The sequence below is a fragment of the Toxorhynchites rutilus genome, chromosome 2, assembly GCF_029784135.1.
Source record: "Toxorhynchites rutilus septentrionalis strain SRP chromosome 2, ASM2978413v1, whole genome shotgun sequence".
Lineage (NCBI taxonomy): Eukaryota > Metazoa > Arthropoda > Insecta > Diptera > Culicidae > Toxorhynchites > Toxorhynchites rutilus.
Window position 1 is genome coordinate 341413436 of NC_073745.1, and position 16873 is coordinate 341430308.

The 16873-nt window shown below is 36.2% G+C and overlaps 1 protein-coding gene across 5 annotated transcripts in view; it reads left to right on the forward strand.

Annotated features, from left to right (window-relative positions):
* The window catches only part of LOC129765445 (uncharacterized), a 351357-nt gene that overhangs the window by 269401 nt on the left and 65083 nt on the right, over positions 1 to 16873 (forward strand). For all 5 annotated transcript variants that reach the window (XM_055765774.1, XM_055765777.1, XM_055765775.1 and 2 more), the window contains one exon: positions 7288 to 7489. In XM_055765774.1, coding sequence (XP_055621749.1) covers positions 7288 to 7489 — 202 coding nt within the window. The remainder of the gene's footprint in view (positions 1 to 7287; positions 7490 to 16873) is intronic.

A 16873-nucleotide genomic window follows, 5' to 3' on the forward strand; every position in this document is an offset into this window, starting at 1 on the left:
CATACGAATAGTAGATGCAGCTTATAAGCAGTGTGAGTGATTTGAAGAGCTTAAACGAGTAGTATCCTCTGCGTAGGACGAGATTCATTCTAAAACATGGCACAGCTTGGTCGAAACCACCCCGAAAGGGTTATTTGAACTGATTGAGAACAAAAGATGACCAACGAATTAGAATCTTATTGTAATTCATGTGAAATTTGTGTGAATTTTGCAAAGGAGTGAAGATTTTTCAATCAGGTTCTATAGTTATGAAACCGTGTAATTTTAGTTTTTTGAACATTTGAACATGGATAGTAAAGCTATGTTTTCATGAGGGTTTCCGTACCCATAACGTATGCGCTTACGCTTATTGAGCTAACGACCGTAAGGATTCAATTCCAGGATTCTCCATTGATTGGTCTTCTAGTAGGTATTTATCACGGAGGTAAATGCACTTTGTTCTTTAGAGACTCATCAATCAATCATTCAATATTTTCAGGAGGTTTCTGTAGCATAAATGGATACGCGTCCGCTTACCAAGCAAACAATCGTGGGACCCACTCTAGTTTAAAGCTTGTATAATTGTAAGAACCAAATCGAAGTTTTTGGAATGAAAGCATTTAGAATTTCGATAGTAGAAGCTTCAGTTCCATTCTTTATCATGCTTTACGAGAAATCTATGGCGTAGGCAAATATTCACAGCTCCGCCTTTTTATTATTTAATTAAGAGAAGAAGGGGACACTTCAAAGCAAGAACAATAAATTAAGAGTAATTTTGAACATCGAATTCGATAATCATGAATAATGATGGTAGGTTTTTGAAGGCATGTTTGTTGATTTTGCTATAGCCCTAAGCACCATTAGAACTATTCTTTAGACACAATGTAGTTCTAATAGCGCAAGAATAAAAAATACAGTACGAATGTATACAAGAAGAGGAAATATTCAGCACGAAGAAGAAGCAAACTTCGTTAAGTTTACACGTTTATGCTGCAAATCGAATCAACATACAACATTTTGCTGTAAAAAGTGTAAAAAATTTAATACGATTCTTTTTCCAATAAAATGTATATAGTTCGCACAAAAAAAACTTTTTTTGTTTCATAACAAAAAAAACTGTCGAATCAAGTTAATTTCCTGATTTTTATGAATTCTGTCTCCTTGTTTTTAAGAATAATATCTAGCAATGCTGACAAATTTTTTTGGAGGATCACTTGGTTTGCAAGTTTATTTTGTTCCCAATAGTTCACAACATTTTTGGTGTAAATCGATGCTACAAGATCGGACGATGCCGAGTTTCTCGTATTGCTGTTGAAATAGTTATGGTTGAACTAGGCTTCCGATCTGTTTTCGGAGCCACAATAAAATGGTGCTAAAGAATAAATTCTTAAATTTCGTTTCATTCTAAAATATATTACAATTGAATTGAATTCAATAATTTCTCAGTTCTATCTCCCAATGCGGTCGTGTTTTGAACGCAACCCTTCTAATATTTAGCAACATTTTATCCAAAAGTGAAACATGATTTGGGTTTTAAAATTATGAATCATGGACTACCTTAGATACATCCGTTTTCCCCAACTGCAAATTCAACTTCCTGTCTGTAGTCGAATATTAAGAACACAAAACCAATATCATCAACCTTACTTTTTCTCAATATACAGTGATTCGGGCAGTGATTTGTACTCCACCATATACTTCACTACTTTTGAAAATCGAAAACAAGCTTTCGAAACATTGGATATGGATATCATTTTGAAGCTTAAATCTTCAGCTTTAGGAATATTTTACGAGCATATTTTAATCTTGATGTGTGTAGATGTAGGTAGTAGAACAATATATCGGAAAGAAATAACAATATATATTTTTTTCTTTTTTTTTAAAGATTTTGTAAACTAACACAATTTTTTGCTACCCAATGTCATAGCAAACCCAATTAACCTTATCAACCAGCTTCCATTTGGCTCCTATAGTGTATGGACCTTTCCATACATAGATATTTTTGTTTGAATGAAAAATCACTCCTCCGTCTTTGATGATAAATAATTTAATAAACAACGATCACACCGCAAACCAAAAAGAAAACTCAAATAAATTCTGTACAAGTTTAATTCGTTGATTTAGCGAAAACAAATTCAATTTTATTTTTTGCATCAATTTAAAAAACTGTGATTTTTCAAATATTTGCAGTAAGTTCTAATGTTAGCATGTTGTAAGTAGACCACAAATTGTGTTAGTCCACTTTTTTTTTAACAGAAAGAATCGATTTTTTATTTCTTCCCGATATATTTGTCCACTACATCTGCACACCCCAAGATAACAATATGTTCGTAAAATGATGTATTATACCTAAATAGAATGTTTCGAAAGTTTGTTTTTGGCTTTCAAAAATAGTGAAATGTACGATGAGTACGAATTCTAGTTTGAGTCACTTTATTCTTCTACATCTCCGAGCTTATAGATTTAAATTTCATTTTCACCACCAATATTAAGAATTACAATTAAATTAAAACATTTAAGTCCATCAATATTTGGTGGATCACACCATTGAGGAAAATGGCGGTTCCTGAAGGCGGCTGAAGGAGGCTAGGATGATGATAACTCAGATTTACAGGAATTTGGCACTTTGGTCTTGTGGAAGACCAAATGGAAACACACTTTGGAATAACTACTGAACACTTGATTTTATTTTCGCGATCTTGCACACTCAATGGTTGGATTTCGAATAATGAATATTGCATTGGTAGGGATCGGTTCTTATGCACTTATTTGTTCGTATGCGTTCGGGTGCTTTTTGTATGTCGGGATATGCAGTTTGTGTTCGTGTGTTCATGTGTTCACACCACACATTGCATTTCTAATGGAAGGGAGTGGATTGGATAGGAATAAGGATAGCGTAGCTTATCGACGAACGCTTGCTTAAGAATGATATGACCGAACACTTTGATGGGCTCAAAAACGTTTTGTTGGTTGCACACCATTCGGCGAAGATGTTGAGTTGCTGTTGTAAAACCTCAGCATCTCCGATATAGAGGAACAATTTGAAGTCATCTGCATACGAGAGTTTGAGACACTTCAAAATAAAATGTATACAACATATACAACAAACATAGGTAGGGCCCTGGGATGTTACTCGGAAAGGAGTAAATATTGTGTTACCGATCTTCACCGACCGAAATTTGTCAGTGAGGTAAAAGTGAAGCCATTTCAGAAGAGAATCATTGAGTCTAATACGATTTATTTTCTCGATTCTTAACATATTAGGCACCGCTCACGAGTTTTCTCGTGTTCCGCGTTACGGATAAATCGCGAAATAATCAGTGTTTTCTACACTTGATGGTTAAATCCTTGGTCTACCAAGAATCTAACAAGACCTACGGTTCACCTTTCGTCTCATCTACACCGTGCGGGCCCAGGCGTATGACTTACAGTCCTTAATATGTTAATATTGTCTTCCATACAATTGGCTACAATTGAATATGCTGAACGTTTTAAGAAGAAATATAAACGATTGAAAGATATGGTGACATACTGTTTTTTTAGCTTCTGCGATAGTTTTTATACCGTTTATTATTTCTTCGACATTCATTAGAATTGATAGAACAACTTCTCTTTCATATTAATCCTAATAGAACAAATATTAGAAATATATTTGGAACAGAATCAATGAGATATAGTATTGTGGGTAGTATAGTTTGGTTTATAACCCCCTTCTCCGATCATAAACGGTGTTTTTGAATTAGTATCTATATTTTTTTCATTTATTACATTCATGAACTACACCATTTGATAAAAAACGTAGTGAAAGAGTCTTGTTTTACAGTTCAATGATGAAGTCGTAAAGAACCGAATATTATAAGTACTTGATGATCTTTATGATTTAAGGGGTTGGTTTAGAACCACCTTCTCTAAGCAATCCTGGTTTCTTCCTGATTTTCATTTTCATTCATTCTGATTTTTGAAAGTAATAGTTGGCAACTCTGGTTATATGTCTAAAGAAAATTGAAAGTCTGAGTTTCTCAGTCGCTTCGCTTCGACTAGGACTACTTCGGTTGTGATGTCTAAATTTTTCATTTTTTCGATTATCGATCAATCGTTGGGGCGTTTTTCAATATTCGATTCATTCGAATAATTGTTTTTTCAATATTCGATTAATCGAACGAATGTTCATTTCTTGTAATAATCACGTATCACGTTGTCATTCTGGTCACGTGGTCTATCGGGTTGTCGATGTTAGATGGTTGGATAAAAAAATTATATAGTCTAATTCTTAACCTAAAAATACATGAACCTTGAGAAAATTTCCTTTTTTCATTAATCGCGATTACAGTGGCAATTATTCGATGAATTCATATTTTGATTTCAAATTATTCTATACAAAATTACTCGATTATAATTTCAGATATTCGTTTATTTCAATTAATCGAACGAATAACCGACGTCTCTATACTTCGGCTTGAGATGTCAACATGACTTGAATTGATTAATTGAAGAGCCTTAAGAGCGAGGATGATTGATGAACTACGGATACACGGATACAAATCTGCCTCTTCATGCAACCTGACTTCAATCCGCCACTACTATTTCACTCTGACATGAATCTCATTGCCCGCGTACACAATCATATTTTAACGTCCATATTCAGTGAAACAAAAACTTGATTTCTGATGCAGAAAAGTAGAATACCAGGTATATTACTCCCCGCTTTATTTTGACTTCATTGTATTGGAGAGTGGGTGTGTCGCACAAGCGATGTAATGTATTCTATTTACGTTAATACATGCGTACATGATACATGAGAGAGAAAAGAATTCAGCCTGGGGGAGTCACTCAAATTTGCTGTGGATTCCATTAGACGGTGAAGAATAGAATGAGCACGAAGCTTCGTTAGAACAGTTAGCGACGAAAGGCCCCGAATAACTGTTGATTCGTCATGATGGAGAACTACTAGAAGAACCAAAAATCATTTCCAATTGAATGCGAAGACCGATGGTTTTATAGTCATCTAACTATACTCAGTTGAATATGGCTTTTTCTAGCCCTGGTAATTCGATTGCTAAAGAAATCATAATTAGGACGTGTGCAGTAGTGAATGAATTTGTTATAAACATATATACAAATATCTGCACGTACCTCCGAAAGTACACGTGGCCTAAAGATCAAGTTTGACGTTTACTACTAGTGGTACACGTCCCACGGATCTTCAAAAATTCGGATGTAAAATAGTGACGAAATTCTTGGCTTCCTCCTCAAAATGAGCGAAATATAAGATTGTAATTCGAATAATATTCTGAATACACATTCCGATTCAACAAAAATCAATAAATATCTGGTACAACGTCCCACTGTGAACTGAAACCTTTAGAAAATGTTGCATGTCTCATGCTGTTGAGGAGTAATAAGACCCTGCATGTATCATTAAACCCCAAACGATTGGTGAAACTATACGCTATGATTTCCCCATTTTCTTGCAATGCATGTAAAATGATCGACAACTACAAAGTTATAAGCTGTTTAAAGTGGGCGCTAATTCAGAAATAAGCTTTAAACAATTTAACACGGGGCCGAAAAAAAATCCCATGTTTGCTCATAGCAGCCATAGGTGAACATTGCCGTAGTTGCCATAAAGCACACCTTTCGCCCACCCACACACCAAACAGTCACTCATCAGCAAAATACACAACGAACACCGAACATGCAATAGCTCTTTCCGCTCTCCCGCGTCCCGTTTCACAGTCATTTCCTATAGCAAGCGTTCTAAGCACAAGAGCAAGAGCCGCTTACCGAAACAGAACTTCCTGTGTTTCGTCTCGTCGTTCTTCGCCCTCTTCCTGACGACGCGACTCCACCGACTGTGCCGTTGCCCAGAGTGGTCATTAAATTTTCAGCTACAATTTAACTATTCAAACATATTCACTGTAGTTTATAGTTTAGCATAAATAATTCATTACAAACAAAACTTCACGAGAGACCTGGAAAAGCGCGCGCCATTGGCCACATCGCCAGTAGCGGCCATGCGAAGGATGATGACGACGGCCAAAATGCACCGCACATTCCGTTCTCGTGTACAGCAAAAGGGAACGGAACATAGCTTCGACGCTTACCCAGAAATGACGCTGGGAATACACATGAGCGCACAGAGGTGCCTCCCCTCCGGACGTCCCGCATCCAAAACGATTCATGGCTTCCAAGAGGTTTCCACTTCGCCCTTCCCCATTTCAATCGCAAAATGCGTCCCTATTGTCTCAGACGCTTGCACAGTGGTGCAACAATACATCCGGATCATAAATTGAATTAAATTATATCAACTTTTTCGTGGGAAACCCCAAGGATTCAGTGCACATTTCAACACGTTCATGATCCAAGAAAAGTGCTTATCACGTGCTGATTCCCGAATAAGACCCGTGTTCACAATGTTGCACCCGATTTTGTCTGGTAACCTCCCACCATAGTGCCGGCTATTTTATGGCAGGCTACGCTGTGGTGAGCATTTGCATTAAATGTGTTCAGATTCCCTCGCTCAAATGGTGGCCACACTGTGTGGGTGGATCTATCTTGGAAGAGGCAAATTTAATATGACGCTAAAGCTCAAAAATGTGTGTTATGGACCGTTGATATTAAACTGTTTCTAACTCAGCCACGTTTGCTCAAATACAAAGATTTTTTCCAAGTTGCTGAAAACTACAAGACTTTGAAAACTATTTATAACTTTGCCAGTGTTCATTGTGGTGTGTCTAGCATTTGCCAAAGATCAGTTGTCTTGCTTGCATAGTTTGGTCCCTTCTCCTCCTACATTCCTATTTTTTTTGCCTTGCTCAAACGCATTACTAACACAACGCTTGCTCAAGATCCGAAATGAAGCCAAACACACATTTTCAGCTAATTAAATACACATCCCACGGAATCCCTCGGACCTCTCAAGAGCAGACAAAACTCCGACATCTCGTACTCGAATGTGCAAAACTACGAATAGAAAATGTCAACTTTATTAAAGATATATAATTAGCAGGATTGCCCTCTTGCGCTCGCTGTCGTGCATTTCGTCTATCACTTCGCTCCCTGACTGAGCAGAAGTTTACGGAATTTCATGCTCTCTTATGTGTCGCTAGAATATGCATACACTAAAAAAATCCCATTCTCTTTTCCTCCGACGTGGGAGTGAAAAAGTTTTCCACACATCCTCTAGACCTTCCTCCTTCTTCTCTCCATCTTTGATTATAAACGAATGCATTTAACTCTCGGCTCGCAAAGTTTTTCCACCGAGAACTAACAAGTATCGTTTTGTTTCCAACGACGTATATTTTGCAGCCTGAACCGTCATCCCAACAGCCACAGTATCAGCCACAGGCAACCCAAGCTTTCCAACCGCCAGTGACTCAACAACAACAGCATCAGCCTTATTACCAGCCAGACCAAATCCCGTTCGTCACCACACTACGCAAGGAACCACCAATGTCGCAAGAACCTGCTCCGGTCTACCAGGCCCAACCAGTTGCTGCTATTTACCAAGGTAGGTTTTAGTGGTGCAACAACAGTTTGTCTTGCACGGCAATCAAACACACGTTGTGTGTGTGGGAGTGAGGGTGGTGGCTAGGAATGGGAAGGGTAATAAGGAAACCACACACTGCCATTTATCTCTCTGGAGCACTGCAATTATGAGTTCTATCAGTGTTGAGATGAGTTTTGGGAAGAACCACGGCTGTGGATTGCATCCCGGTAGGTCACTGACCGCAGGTCCTTCATGTAGTGGTTTGAGTGATTGAAAAACTATTATCGAGGTTTCGTTTTGAACGTACATTCATTTTCTACTTCTACAAAATTTACACATTTAAAAAAAACACTGAAAATCATGATTATGCTAATGATCCATTCCATCGTGACGTGGCAATATTTTGATTGGTTATAAACACATTTTCATGTGCAAATCAAATGATTTCCTATAAATAAACGACGTTATTGTAAAATTGGGGAAAAAATCTACACGGATCATCAACTGAAGAGTATTTTGTAGATGATTTCGATTGTTGTCAGAGAAAGTGCTATGCCATTAAACATAGAACTAACTGTTTTTAAATATGATTTCCAATATATAGCTACTTTGGTTTGTTTGGTGGAACTCCAATCAGAGGGTTCAATTTTCAATATCTTTGGCTGGAATCGAAATCGTATATCAGCAATAACAAAGATGAATGCGATTCATCGGCAGACCGAAAACTTTACATAGTTCCTCAAAAATAGTCAAACAGTGAAAAATGGAAATGATCATGGAAACCTATACACGGGTTCATCACGGGTTTATGTTGGCAACTTAAAGTTCTACACCTCTATAAAAAAAGGTCCTATTATAGACTTTTTTCAGTTTCCAACTTCGGGCCATTTTCGCAACGTACAAATGTAATTTCTACTCTAATTTGATAATGATGTATAAAAAAAAGTGTATTTAGTTTTCACAGAAATCGGTCGTTCGTTGCGATAATTTAGTTTAATTACATTGCATCTACCTGAAATATGAAAAAGAAGCAACATAATGAACTATGCAGTCCTTCGTCCCTTCGGTTATGTCCTCTACATTACCTACTCGTCTTTTACCAAATATAAAATACATTCATTTCAATTGTTTACCGATTACAAAATACCTATCAGATCGAGTTGTATATTTACATATGATAAAACCAGTTAAAATATTCTATATCCAAAAAAAAAATTATTTACTCTTCATAATCTATACAGTAGAACCTGTTTTTGTGCGGTTTTTTTTGCGCGATTTTTTTTGTGCGGTATATGAAAAGAAGCACATTTGACGAAGTTATCGTCCATTTAGTTTTTTTCGATAATTTATATGCATTTCAGTGCGAAAAAAGTATGTTTGAGCATAGATTTTAATGTGATAAAACTCACTCCGATAGCTTCTTCTATCTATATAAATGAAAATGGATCGCCTAATGTGTTGATAAAAGCAAAACTAGAGGGAGGAATTGTCCGATTTAGGGCTGTCTTTATTCTATCATATTTTCTGTATCAAACATTTATTCCATGTAACGGATACACATGTTATTTGCAAGTGGTTGGAAAATCTTGAACGAGAATTGTGTTTGAAAATAATCTGATATTATAATGACCAGTTTTGGTAGAAGTACTGAAATTTTATAGTAAAAAACAGGAAGTGGGTTATATCTATGGTATAACCGCAAGGGTGACGTAGGACTATCGTTGATTTAGAGATCATTTGTATGAAGTTGAATCTGAATTCATTCTGAATGAATGAATATTTGGAGAACTTCGAAAACGAGAGCGTTACGTTGGAGGCACAAGGTTTTATGCATCCAATGTTAGATACGGAAATATCCTACTGATGGGGAAGAATAATCTTCAGAAGCTATCCTGTTGATTGCGATTGATTGAAAAATCACAAAACCTAATGTATTTGGTCACAGTGTTACATGGATAGAAAACATTAAAATAAACTCTTTCATATGAATGTAATTTTAAATTCCCAGAGCAACTGGCAGATTATTTTCAGTAACGATTAGATATTTCCACATTTTCCTCGATACTGGAAGCCCACCAGTGGTTAATGCTAACTCGATAACCATCTGTTAATAGCACTTGATTGAAACATATTTGGTCACAGTGTTACATGGATAGAAAACATTCAAATGAACTCTTTCACATGAATGTGTTTTTAAATTCCTAGAGGAACTGGCAGATTATTTTCCGGATCTTTCTCGATCCAAACGGAAAGAATTCCGTGCGTGTATGTGTGTGTGTGTGTGTAGCGGCTGCATCGAGATCTTCCCGGGGAACCGTTTGTAGCATCACTCTCCTCCTGATGGATTCCCTTCTGGCCTAAGGTGCACAAACAGGCTCTTGGTGACACCGTTCATCCGCGCTTTCATGATAAATTAAGAGCTTCACCACAACAGCGACAACATGCTCCAATCTCTGTTCAATTATAACTGAGTGGATTTCCGAGCGGCGCTCGCTTATATACCGATTGGTGATTTCAATAGCCTGTTTCGAAAGCAATTTTAAGACTATTGAAACAAATTTTCGGATCAAAAAGTAACAAGTATAGAACGCGTAGACATTTTATCTTTCGAATGAAGTGTTTATCATACCATTTCGTTCAGTTGTTTAGTAGCTATTAACACTCAAAATCTCGGTCTCCGGCGTAACGCTTTCGTTTTCGAAACTTTGATTTTACACCCCGGTATAGAAATGAAAGACGTAGTCCTACGTCAAAACAATTTTAAAGGGTATATTAGAAGATCAATCAATGAACAGTTCTGCGATTGGACCAACGAACGAGCGCTTAGTAAGAAAACGTTAATGTGATAACGAAAAATAAATTTTGGGCGGAACGAAGTTTGCCGGGTCAGCTAGTGTCCTATATGTTTGAATACAAGCCACTTACAGTCACTTAGCAATTTCTAAAAATGGCACACATTTTCAACGAAAAAAAAATTTTCCAACGAGTTCGTCGTTCATCTAACTGTGATGTGTAGGGTTCTCTAAGGGTAATAGGCTAATAGTTTGGACTTTAGCCAGAAGACTGTCTCTGATGTACAAAAACGAAATATATCATATTATAATTTAAAGTTTATATCATATTTTCATTACTCGAGCATTAATGTCTCTCCCAATATATTAAAGTCCAAGAATGAAAACAAAATAGATTAAATAATCACAAAAATATACCGAAGCATAATATTGATTAATCGATAGATATTACCTAATCAATCATGAAAGATGGAATAGAAATGCATCATTATGCTTAGATACTTAAATTTCCAGAGTATTATTGTTTAATCCCATTTGTTTATTTTAGGCTAATTAGCATAGTAGCTGTAACAGAGTCGTGTACCGTTTTGTCTCATATTCCGAACACTTAAGCTTTGATGGCCATTAAACAGTGTATCATGACTCAAAATGGTACTCTTTCGGAAAATTTATTTGATTTTCGGATACAATAGAGCCTTCTTTTTCATTAGACTACAATAATATATATATATATATATATATATATATATATATATATATATATATATATATATATATATATATATATATATATATATATACATATATATATATATATATATATATATATATATATATAAATATATATATATATATATATATATATATATATATATATATATATATATATATATATATATATATATATTGTTCTTTGTCGCAAACCATTAGACCCGTATTTTTTTTATTTTTTGTTAGGGTGAAAAATCTATTTTTTCGCATTTTTGCCAAAAATGACATTTTTTCACTAGGCCAATTCAGAAATTTGATAAATTAAATTAAAGCCAATTAGCTAGTCTTTTTTGGAAAAATACTACAGTTGCAAAAAATTTTAACTTTGTTTTCGTGATTGTATTTGTTTTTTATACTTTTCATGGTAGTGCACCTGTGCCCGAGTGGTTAGCGTCTCAAATTATCATGCCGGGTGTTCGGGTTCAATTCCCGTTCTGGCCGGGGGATTTTTCGTCGAAGAAATTTCCGTCGACTTGCACTGTGGTCACGCGTATTCAAGAGCTTGCCCCTCGGAATACATTCAAGGCGTGTTATTTGGCTTAAGAAATCTCAACTAAGTATTAATGAATAACGCTAGTTAATGCATACGTTGAGACAGCAAAAGTTCCACAAGGGAACGTTAACGCCATTCAAGAAGAAGAAGAAGTTTTCATGGTCTCGGGACCAAAGGCGCTATATTTTTTTTTTATTTTTTCTGGAAAGCTGAGAACACAACATATCTCGAAACCAAGGAGGTGTTTTTTTTCATTTTTGAGTAATGATTTTTCAAAGTTAACCGATGGTCCAAAAAATATTTTTTTCCCATTTTTTCCACAACAAAAAAATCATAACTTTTGATCTACTAGACCGATTCAGATGATCGACATATCATAATTAAAGCCAAAAAGCTAGTATTGTTTGAAAAAATATTAAACTCTGAATAAAAATGGATTTTGTTTACGTAATTATTGATTATATTTGTTTTTTATAGCTTACATTGTTTCGGGATCAAGGGCGCCATATTTTTTCATATCTTTTCCTGAAAGCTAAGGATTTTTCACATAATATATCCGAATACCAGAGAGGAGTTATTTTTCCTTTTGAAGTTATGATTTTTCAAAGTTAACATGATTTCAGTTTTCGTTCAATATTTCTATTCGACTACACTGGATGTATGTGACTATAATCTAATTAATTGGCAAGTGTGTTATTTTTTCAAAAAAGGCTAGCTAGTAGGCTTCAATTTGACATGACGATCATTTGAATCGGTCCAGTAGTTCAAAAGTAATAATTTTTTGACAAAAGTCATTTTTGGAAAAAAAAATGGGAAAATGATTTTTTGGACCATCAGGTAACTTTGAAAAATCATAACTCAAAAACGAAAAAACGCCTCCCTAATTTCGAGATGTAGTATTATGTGAAAAATCCTCAACTTTCAATAACAAATATAATAAAATATAGCGCTCTTGGTCACGAGACCATGAAAACTATAAAAAAAAACTAATACAATCAATAATGACAAAATCAAAACCAAGAATATTTGCAAGCGTAGCATTTTTCCACGAATAATTAGCTTTAGATTGATAAGTCGACCGTCTAAATCGGTTCAGTAGTTCACAAGTTATGATTTTTTGAAAAATGTCATTTTAGGAAAAAGGAGAAAAAGTCGATATTTCGGTTAAGCCCAAAATAAACATGGGCACCCTAACAAAAAAATAAAAAATACGGATCTAATGTTTTGCAAACTACCAACTTTTCACGAAAATCTGAGCACCACTATGGATCGCCGAATGCGTTGATAAGAGCAATACTCGAGAAATGAATTGTCCGATTTAGGGCTGTCTTTATTCTATCTGAATCAAACATTTATTCCATGTAACAGAGAAACATGTTATTTGCAAGTAGTTGAACAATAATGAACGAGAATCGTGTCTGAAAATAAATAAAATAGTAAAAGGGAATTTTAAAGGGTCGATTAAATTTTGGGCGGGACGAAGTTCACCGGGTCAGCTAGTGGTATATAAATCATTTTGAAGCTTAGGCCTTCTGCTTTTGGAATATTTTACGAATATATTTTTATCTTGATGTGTGTAGATGTAGTGGACAAAAATATCGGAAAGGAATAAAGAATCGATTTCTTTCTGTACATTCAAAGATTTTGTTGATTTTTGCTCACCAACTTAATAGCAAAGCAAATCGAAGTTTTTTTTTGTGCACCCACGGTCGAGTGGTTAGCGTCTCACGTTATCATGCCGGATGTTCGGGTTCGATTCCCGTTCTGGCTGGGGATTTTCGTCAAATAAATTTCCTTCGACTTGCACTGTGGCCACGCGTATTATAGAGCTTGCCCCTCGGAATACATTCAAGGTGTGTTATTTGGCTTAAGAAATCACAACATAGTATTAATAAATGACGCTAATTATTGCATACGTTGAGACGGCAAACGTTCCACAGGGAACGTTAACGCCATTCAAGAAGAATCAAAGTTTCAATAAGCTCCAATAAATTCTGTACAAGGTTAAGGCATTGACAAAAAATACTTATTATTTTTTCATCGATTTAAAGAAGTGCCAAAAACAGGGTTTTTGTAGTGTTTTAAAGAACCATCTGTAATTTTGCAAACGAGAAAGTTTTTATTATTATTGATGCGTTCAGCGGTTTTTTTAGCCGATCGATCAAATTTGGAGTAAATTAGAGGAGCACTTCATCACAAATTGTACCAGAAGTGCAAAATGCTATGCATACTCTCAGAATGAACGATTCGTAACTTTCTTTTTCATGCGTTTGTGGATATGAGGATGGCAAGCAGTGACAATAGTCAGACGTAAAAATACTCATTTCCATATATACACGCACTCCTGACCCACAAACTAATGAAAATGAAAGTCACGAATCATTCATTCTGAGAGTATGCATAACATTTTGCACTTATGGTACAATTTGCTGAGCTTCATGTCTCTTTGACAACACCATAATTTATTCTGGCTGGAAGGTCTTATCCCACAAGCTAAATTAACCGGTTATTGGCCCTCCAGATTATCACAGGTTGAGGTCTCTGAAAAATTCTTTCAAGGACAAGAACTTCGACTCTATGGACAGCATAAAAAAATACCTTGAGCAGCTTTCGACAAAAAGCAAACATGTTGTGGTAGGATTGATTTTTTAAACTTCATGAAAGATGGCGAAAGATTGCGATACAAAACTGTGCATAGAAAATTGAATAAATCAAATTGAATAAAAACTATAAAAATAATAATTTTGCTCTCCTGAATGTCGGCACGAACTCTACTACTTGTCTACTACATCCACACATATCCATACAAAAATGTGCTCGTAGAATATTCCAAAACTCGAAAGTTGTAGCTGCAAAATGAGGATATACTTCTTCCCTATACCATCTTCATGCGTGATTTATTACGAAGTGACAGCATGTCAAAAATCACATTCAATTTTCGACTTCGCAATCTGTTCCGCTAATTTTTTTGTCGGGTGTATTATTGTTCATTCTTGTAATTGAAAGTTTAGTGTTTTTTTAGCAAAAAGTATATTCGGATAAATGTGGTAGGTTTGGTAGTGAGTGGCAGGCTTATGCTCTTTTGTTTTGACCATGGTTTTCACATTATCTGACCACCGGTGTACACGAGCTTATAGATCAATAGTTTATTGATTTCTGCATTGATCAAACATATTTTTCATGCTTTACGAATTTTCGTTATTCGCGGTAACCTTGCTAGACTATTCCGCGGATAATCGGGGTTCTACTGTATTAGAGTAAACGGAATGCAGACAAATGCCTTTTGAGTAGATGTTATAGTAGATTTTTTTTCCAAAATATATATTTTATTAAGGCACATATTACGTTAGCCTGACGTGGCCGGGAGTTCTATATTTTAACAAATTTTGTCTTACGATTATGTTAGTAATATGTAACCGATTACTCGCGGTTGGCTCGAGGTTAGTAATACAAAGATTCTCATAATTGGGATGTTGCAGTCTCCAGTGCTCTGTATGTGTGGCCGACACGGGATACTTCCTATTGGGGTGCAACTGACCATTAATCAGCGACGCCCCCTAGTCTGTACCTCATATCAATCGTGGTGTATCTCTCTTGACTCGAGGAATCCAGGGTAGAATGGTCACTGGGCGGGACAATATTCAGCTCGTGTAGAGTTGTCATGAGCGGTACAACCTTTAGCTCTTGTTGAATGAACAGTGGCCTGCACAACCTTCGACCTGTGTATCTGTAAAGAGTATGTGTATGTATTGCCGCGACTAAGTAAAAGTTTATCGATCGGATAGGAGGGATATGAAACACGGATACAACGAAGGAAACATCATTAAACGTTAACATCGGCGTTTCTGAGGAACAGGTATAGATGAAGCAGAAGATCAGGATCACGACTACCAAAGATATCCCGGACGGGGATATCCGATTGTCTGCCTAGTGCCCTCAATGCTCTGGAAAGCTGAGAGCGAGCAGAATGGAACCGGATATACGACCAGACAACATGCTCGATGTCGTGGTAGTCATCGCCACAATCACAAAGATTGTTTGCTGCGAGCCCAATGCGATAAAAATGCGCGTTTGGGTTGTAGTGATTGGACATAAGCCGAGATATTACGCGAATGAAATCACGACCTACACTCAAACCCTTGAACCACGCACTCGTTGAGACCTTAGGGATAATCGTGTGTAATCAACGACCGAATTCATCGTTACTCCACATCTTTCCCCGGAATCGAACAATGAGAGGGAACCCATGCTAAGGTATTCTTGAATAATTTTTCGACCAAAACACTCAATAGTTGTCTTATTCTTGTTAGGAAATAAGATAAGTGTTTATCAACTTTCATTGAGCGGATTGCCTCTATTGAGCTGAGACTGTCTGTAAAAATAAAATAATGGTCGATAGGCAATGTTTCAATGATCCCTAGTGCGTATTATATCGCACCCAGTACAGCCACATACACGGCACAAGGATCTTTGAGTTTGAAAGAGGCACTGGAATTTTCATTGAAGATGCCAAAGCCAGTGGACCCGTTTATGAATGACCGTCAGTAAAGAACATTTTATCAGATCTAACTTTCCCATATTTTCCCGAAAATATTGACGGAATAACATTGGCTCGTAGATGATCTTGGATTCCACGGATATTTTGTCTCATGGACAAGCTTGCGAAACATACAGTATGTAAAAAAGTTTATCCACCCCTGGTCAATTTGAAATTTTTTTTGAATAATCCACCAAAATAACAACAAAAAATAGGGCGAAAAAAGAATATGATGTATTATCCACTTAATATTTTGGGTGACCTCCCTCGACATGAATGACAGCTGAACATCGCCGTAGCATTGATTCAACAAGCATAGCTGTTGTTTCTGATACGATTTTGTTCCATTCAGTTGCAACTACTTGCCGTAGTTGTTAAAGGCTTGTTGGATTATTTGCTTGAACGTTAACTTTCATAATAGACCAAGTGTTCGATTGGGTTAAGATCAGAAGATTATGCTGACCGCTTCAAAGCTTTTATTTTTCATCCCATAAACCAATTTGATACTAGCTTCGAGATATGCTCTGGATCCCCATCTTGCTGGTATACATCCACGACCAAGCTTCAGGTTTTGCAAATATGCCAGAATATTTAGCTTCAGTATGTCCAGATAAACCTCTTCTGTCATTATTCCGTCAATTAATTCGAACTTACCGAGGCCGAACGATGCCATCGATGCCCAAACCATGATTCTACATCAGTGGTTTTCAACCTTCTTTACTCCATTCCCCCCTTCACGAAAATTAATCCCAGTCAGGGTTGCCAACTATAATTTTCAAAAATCAGGAAGAATGAAAATAAAGATCAGGAGA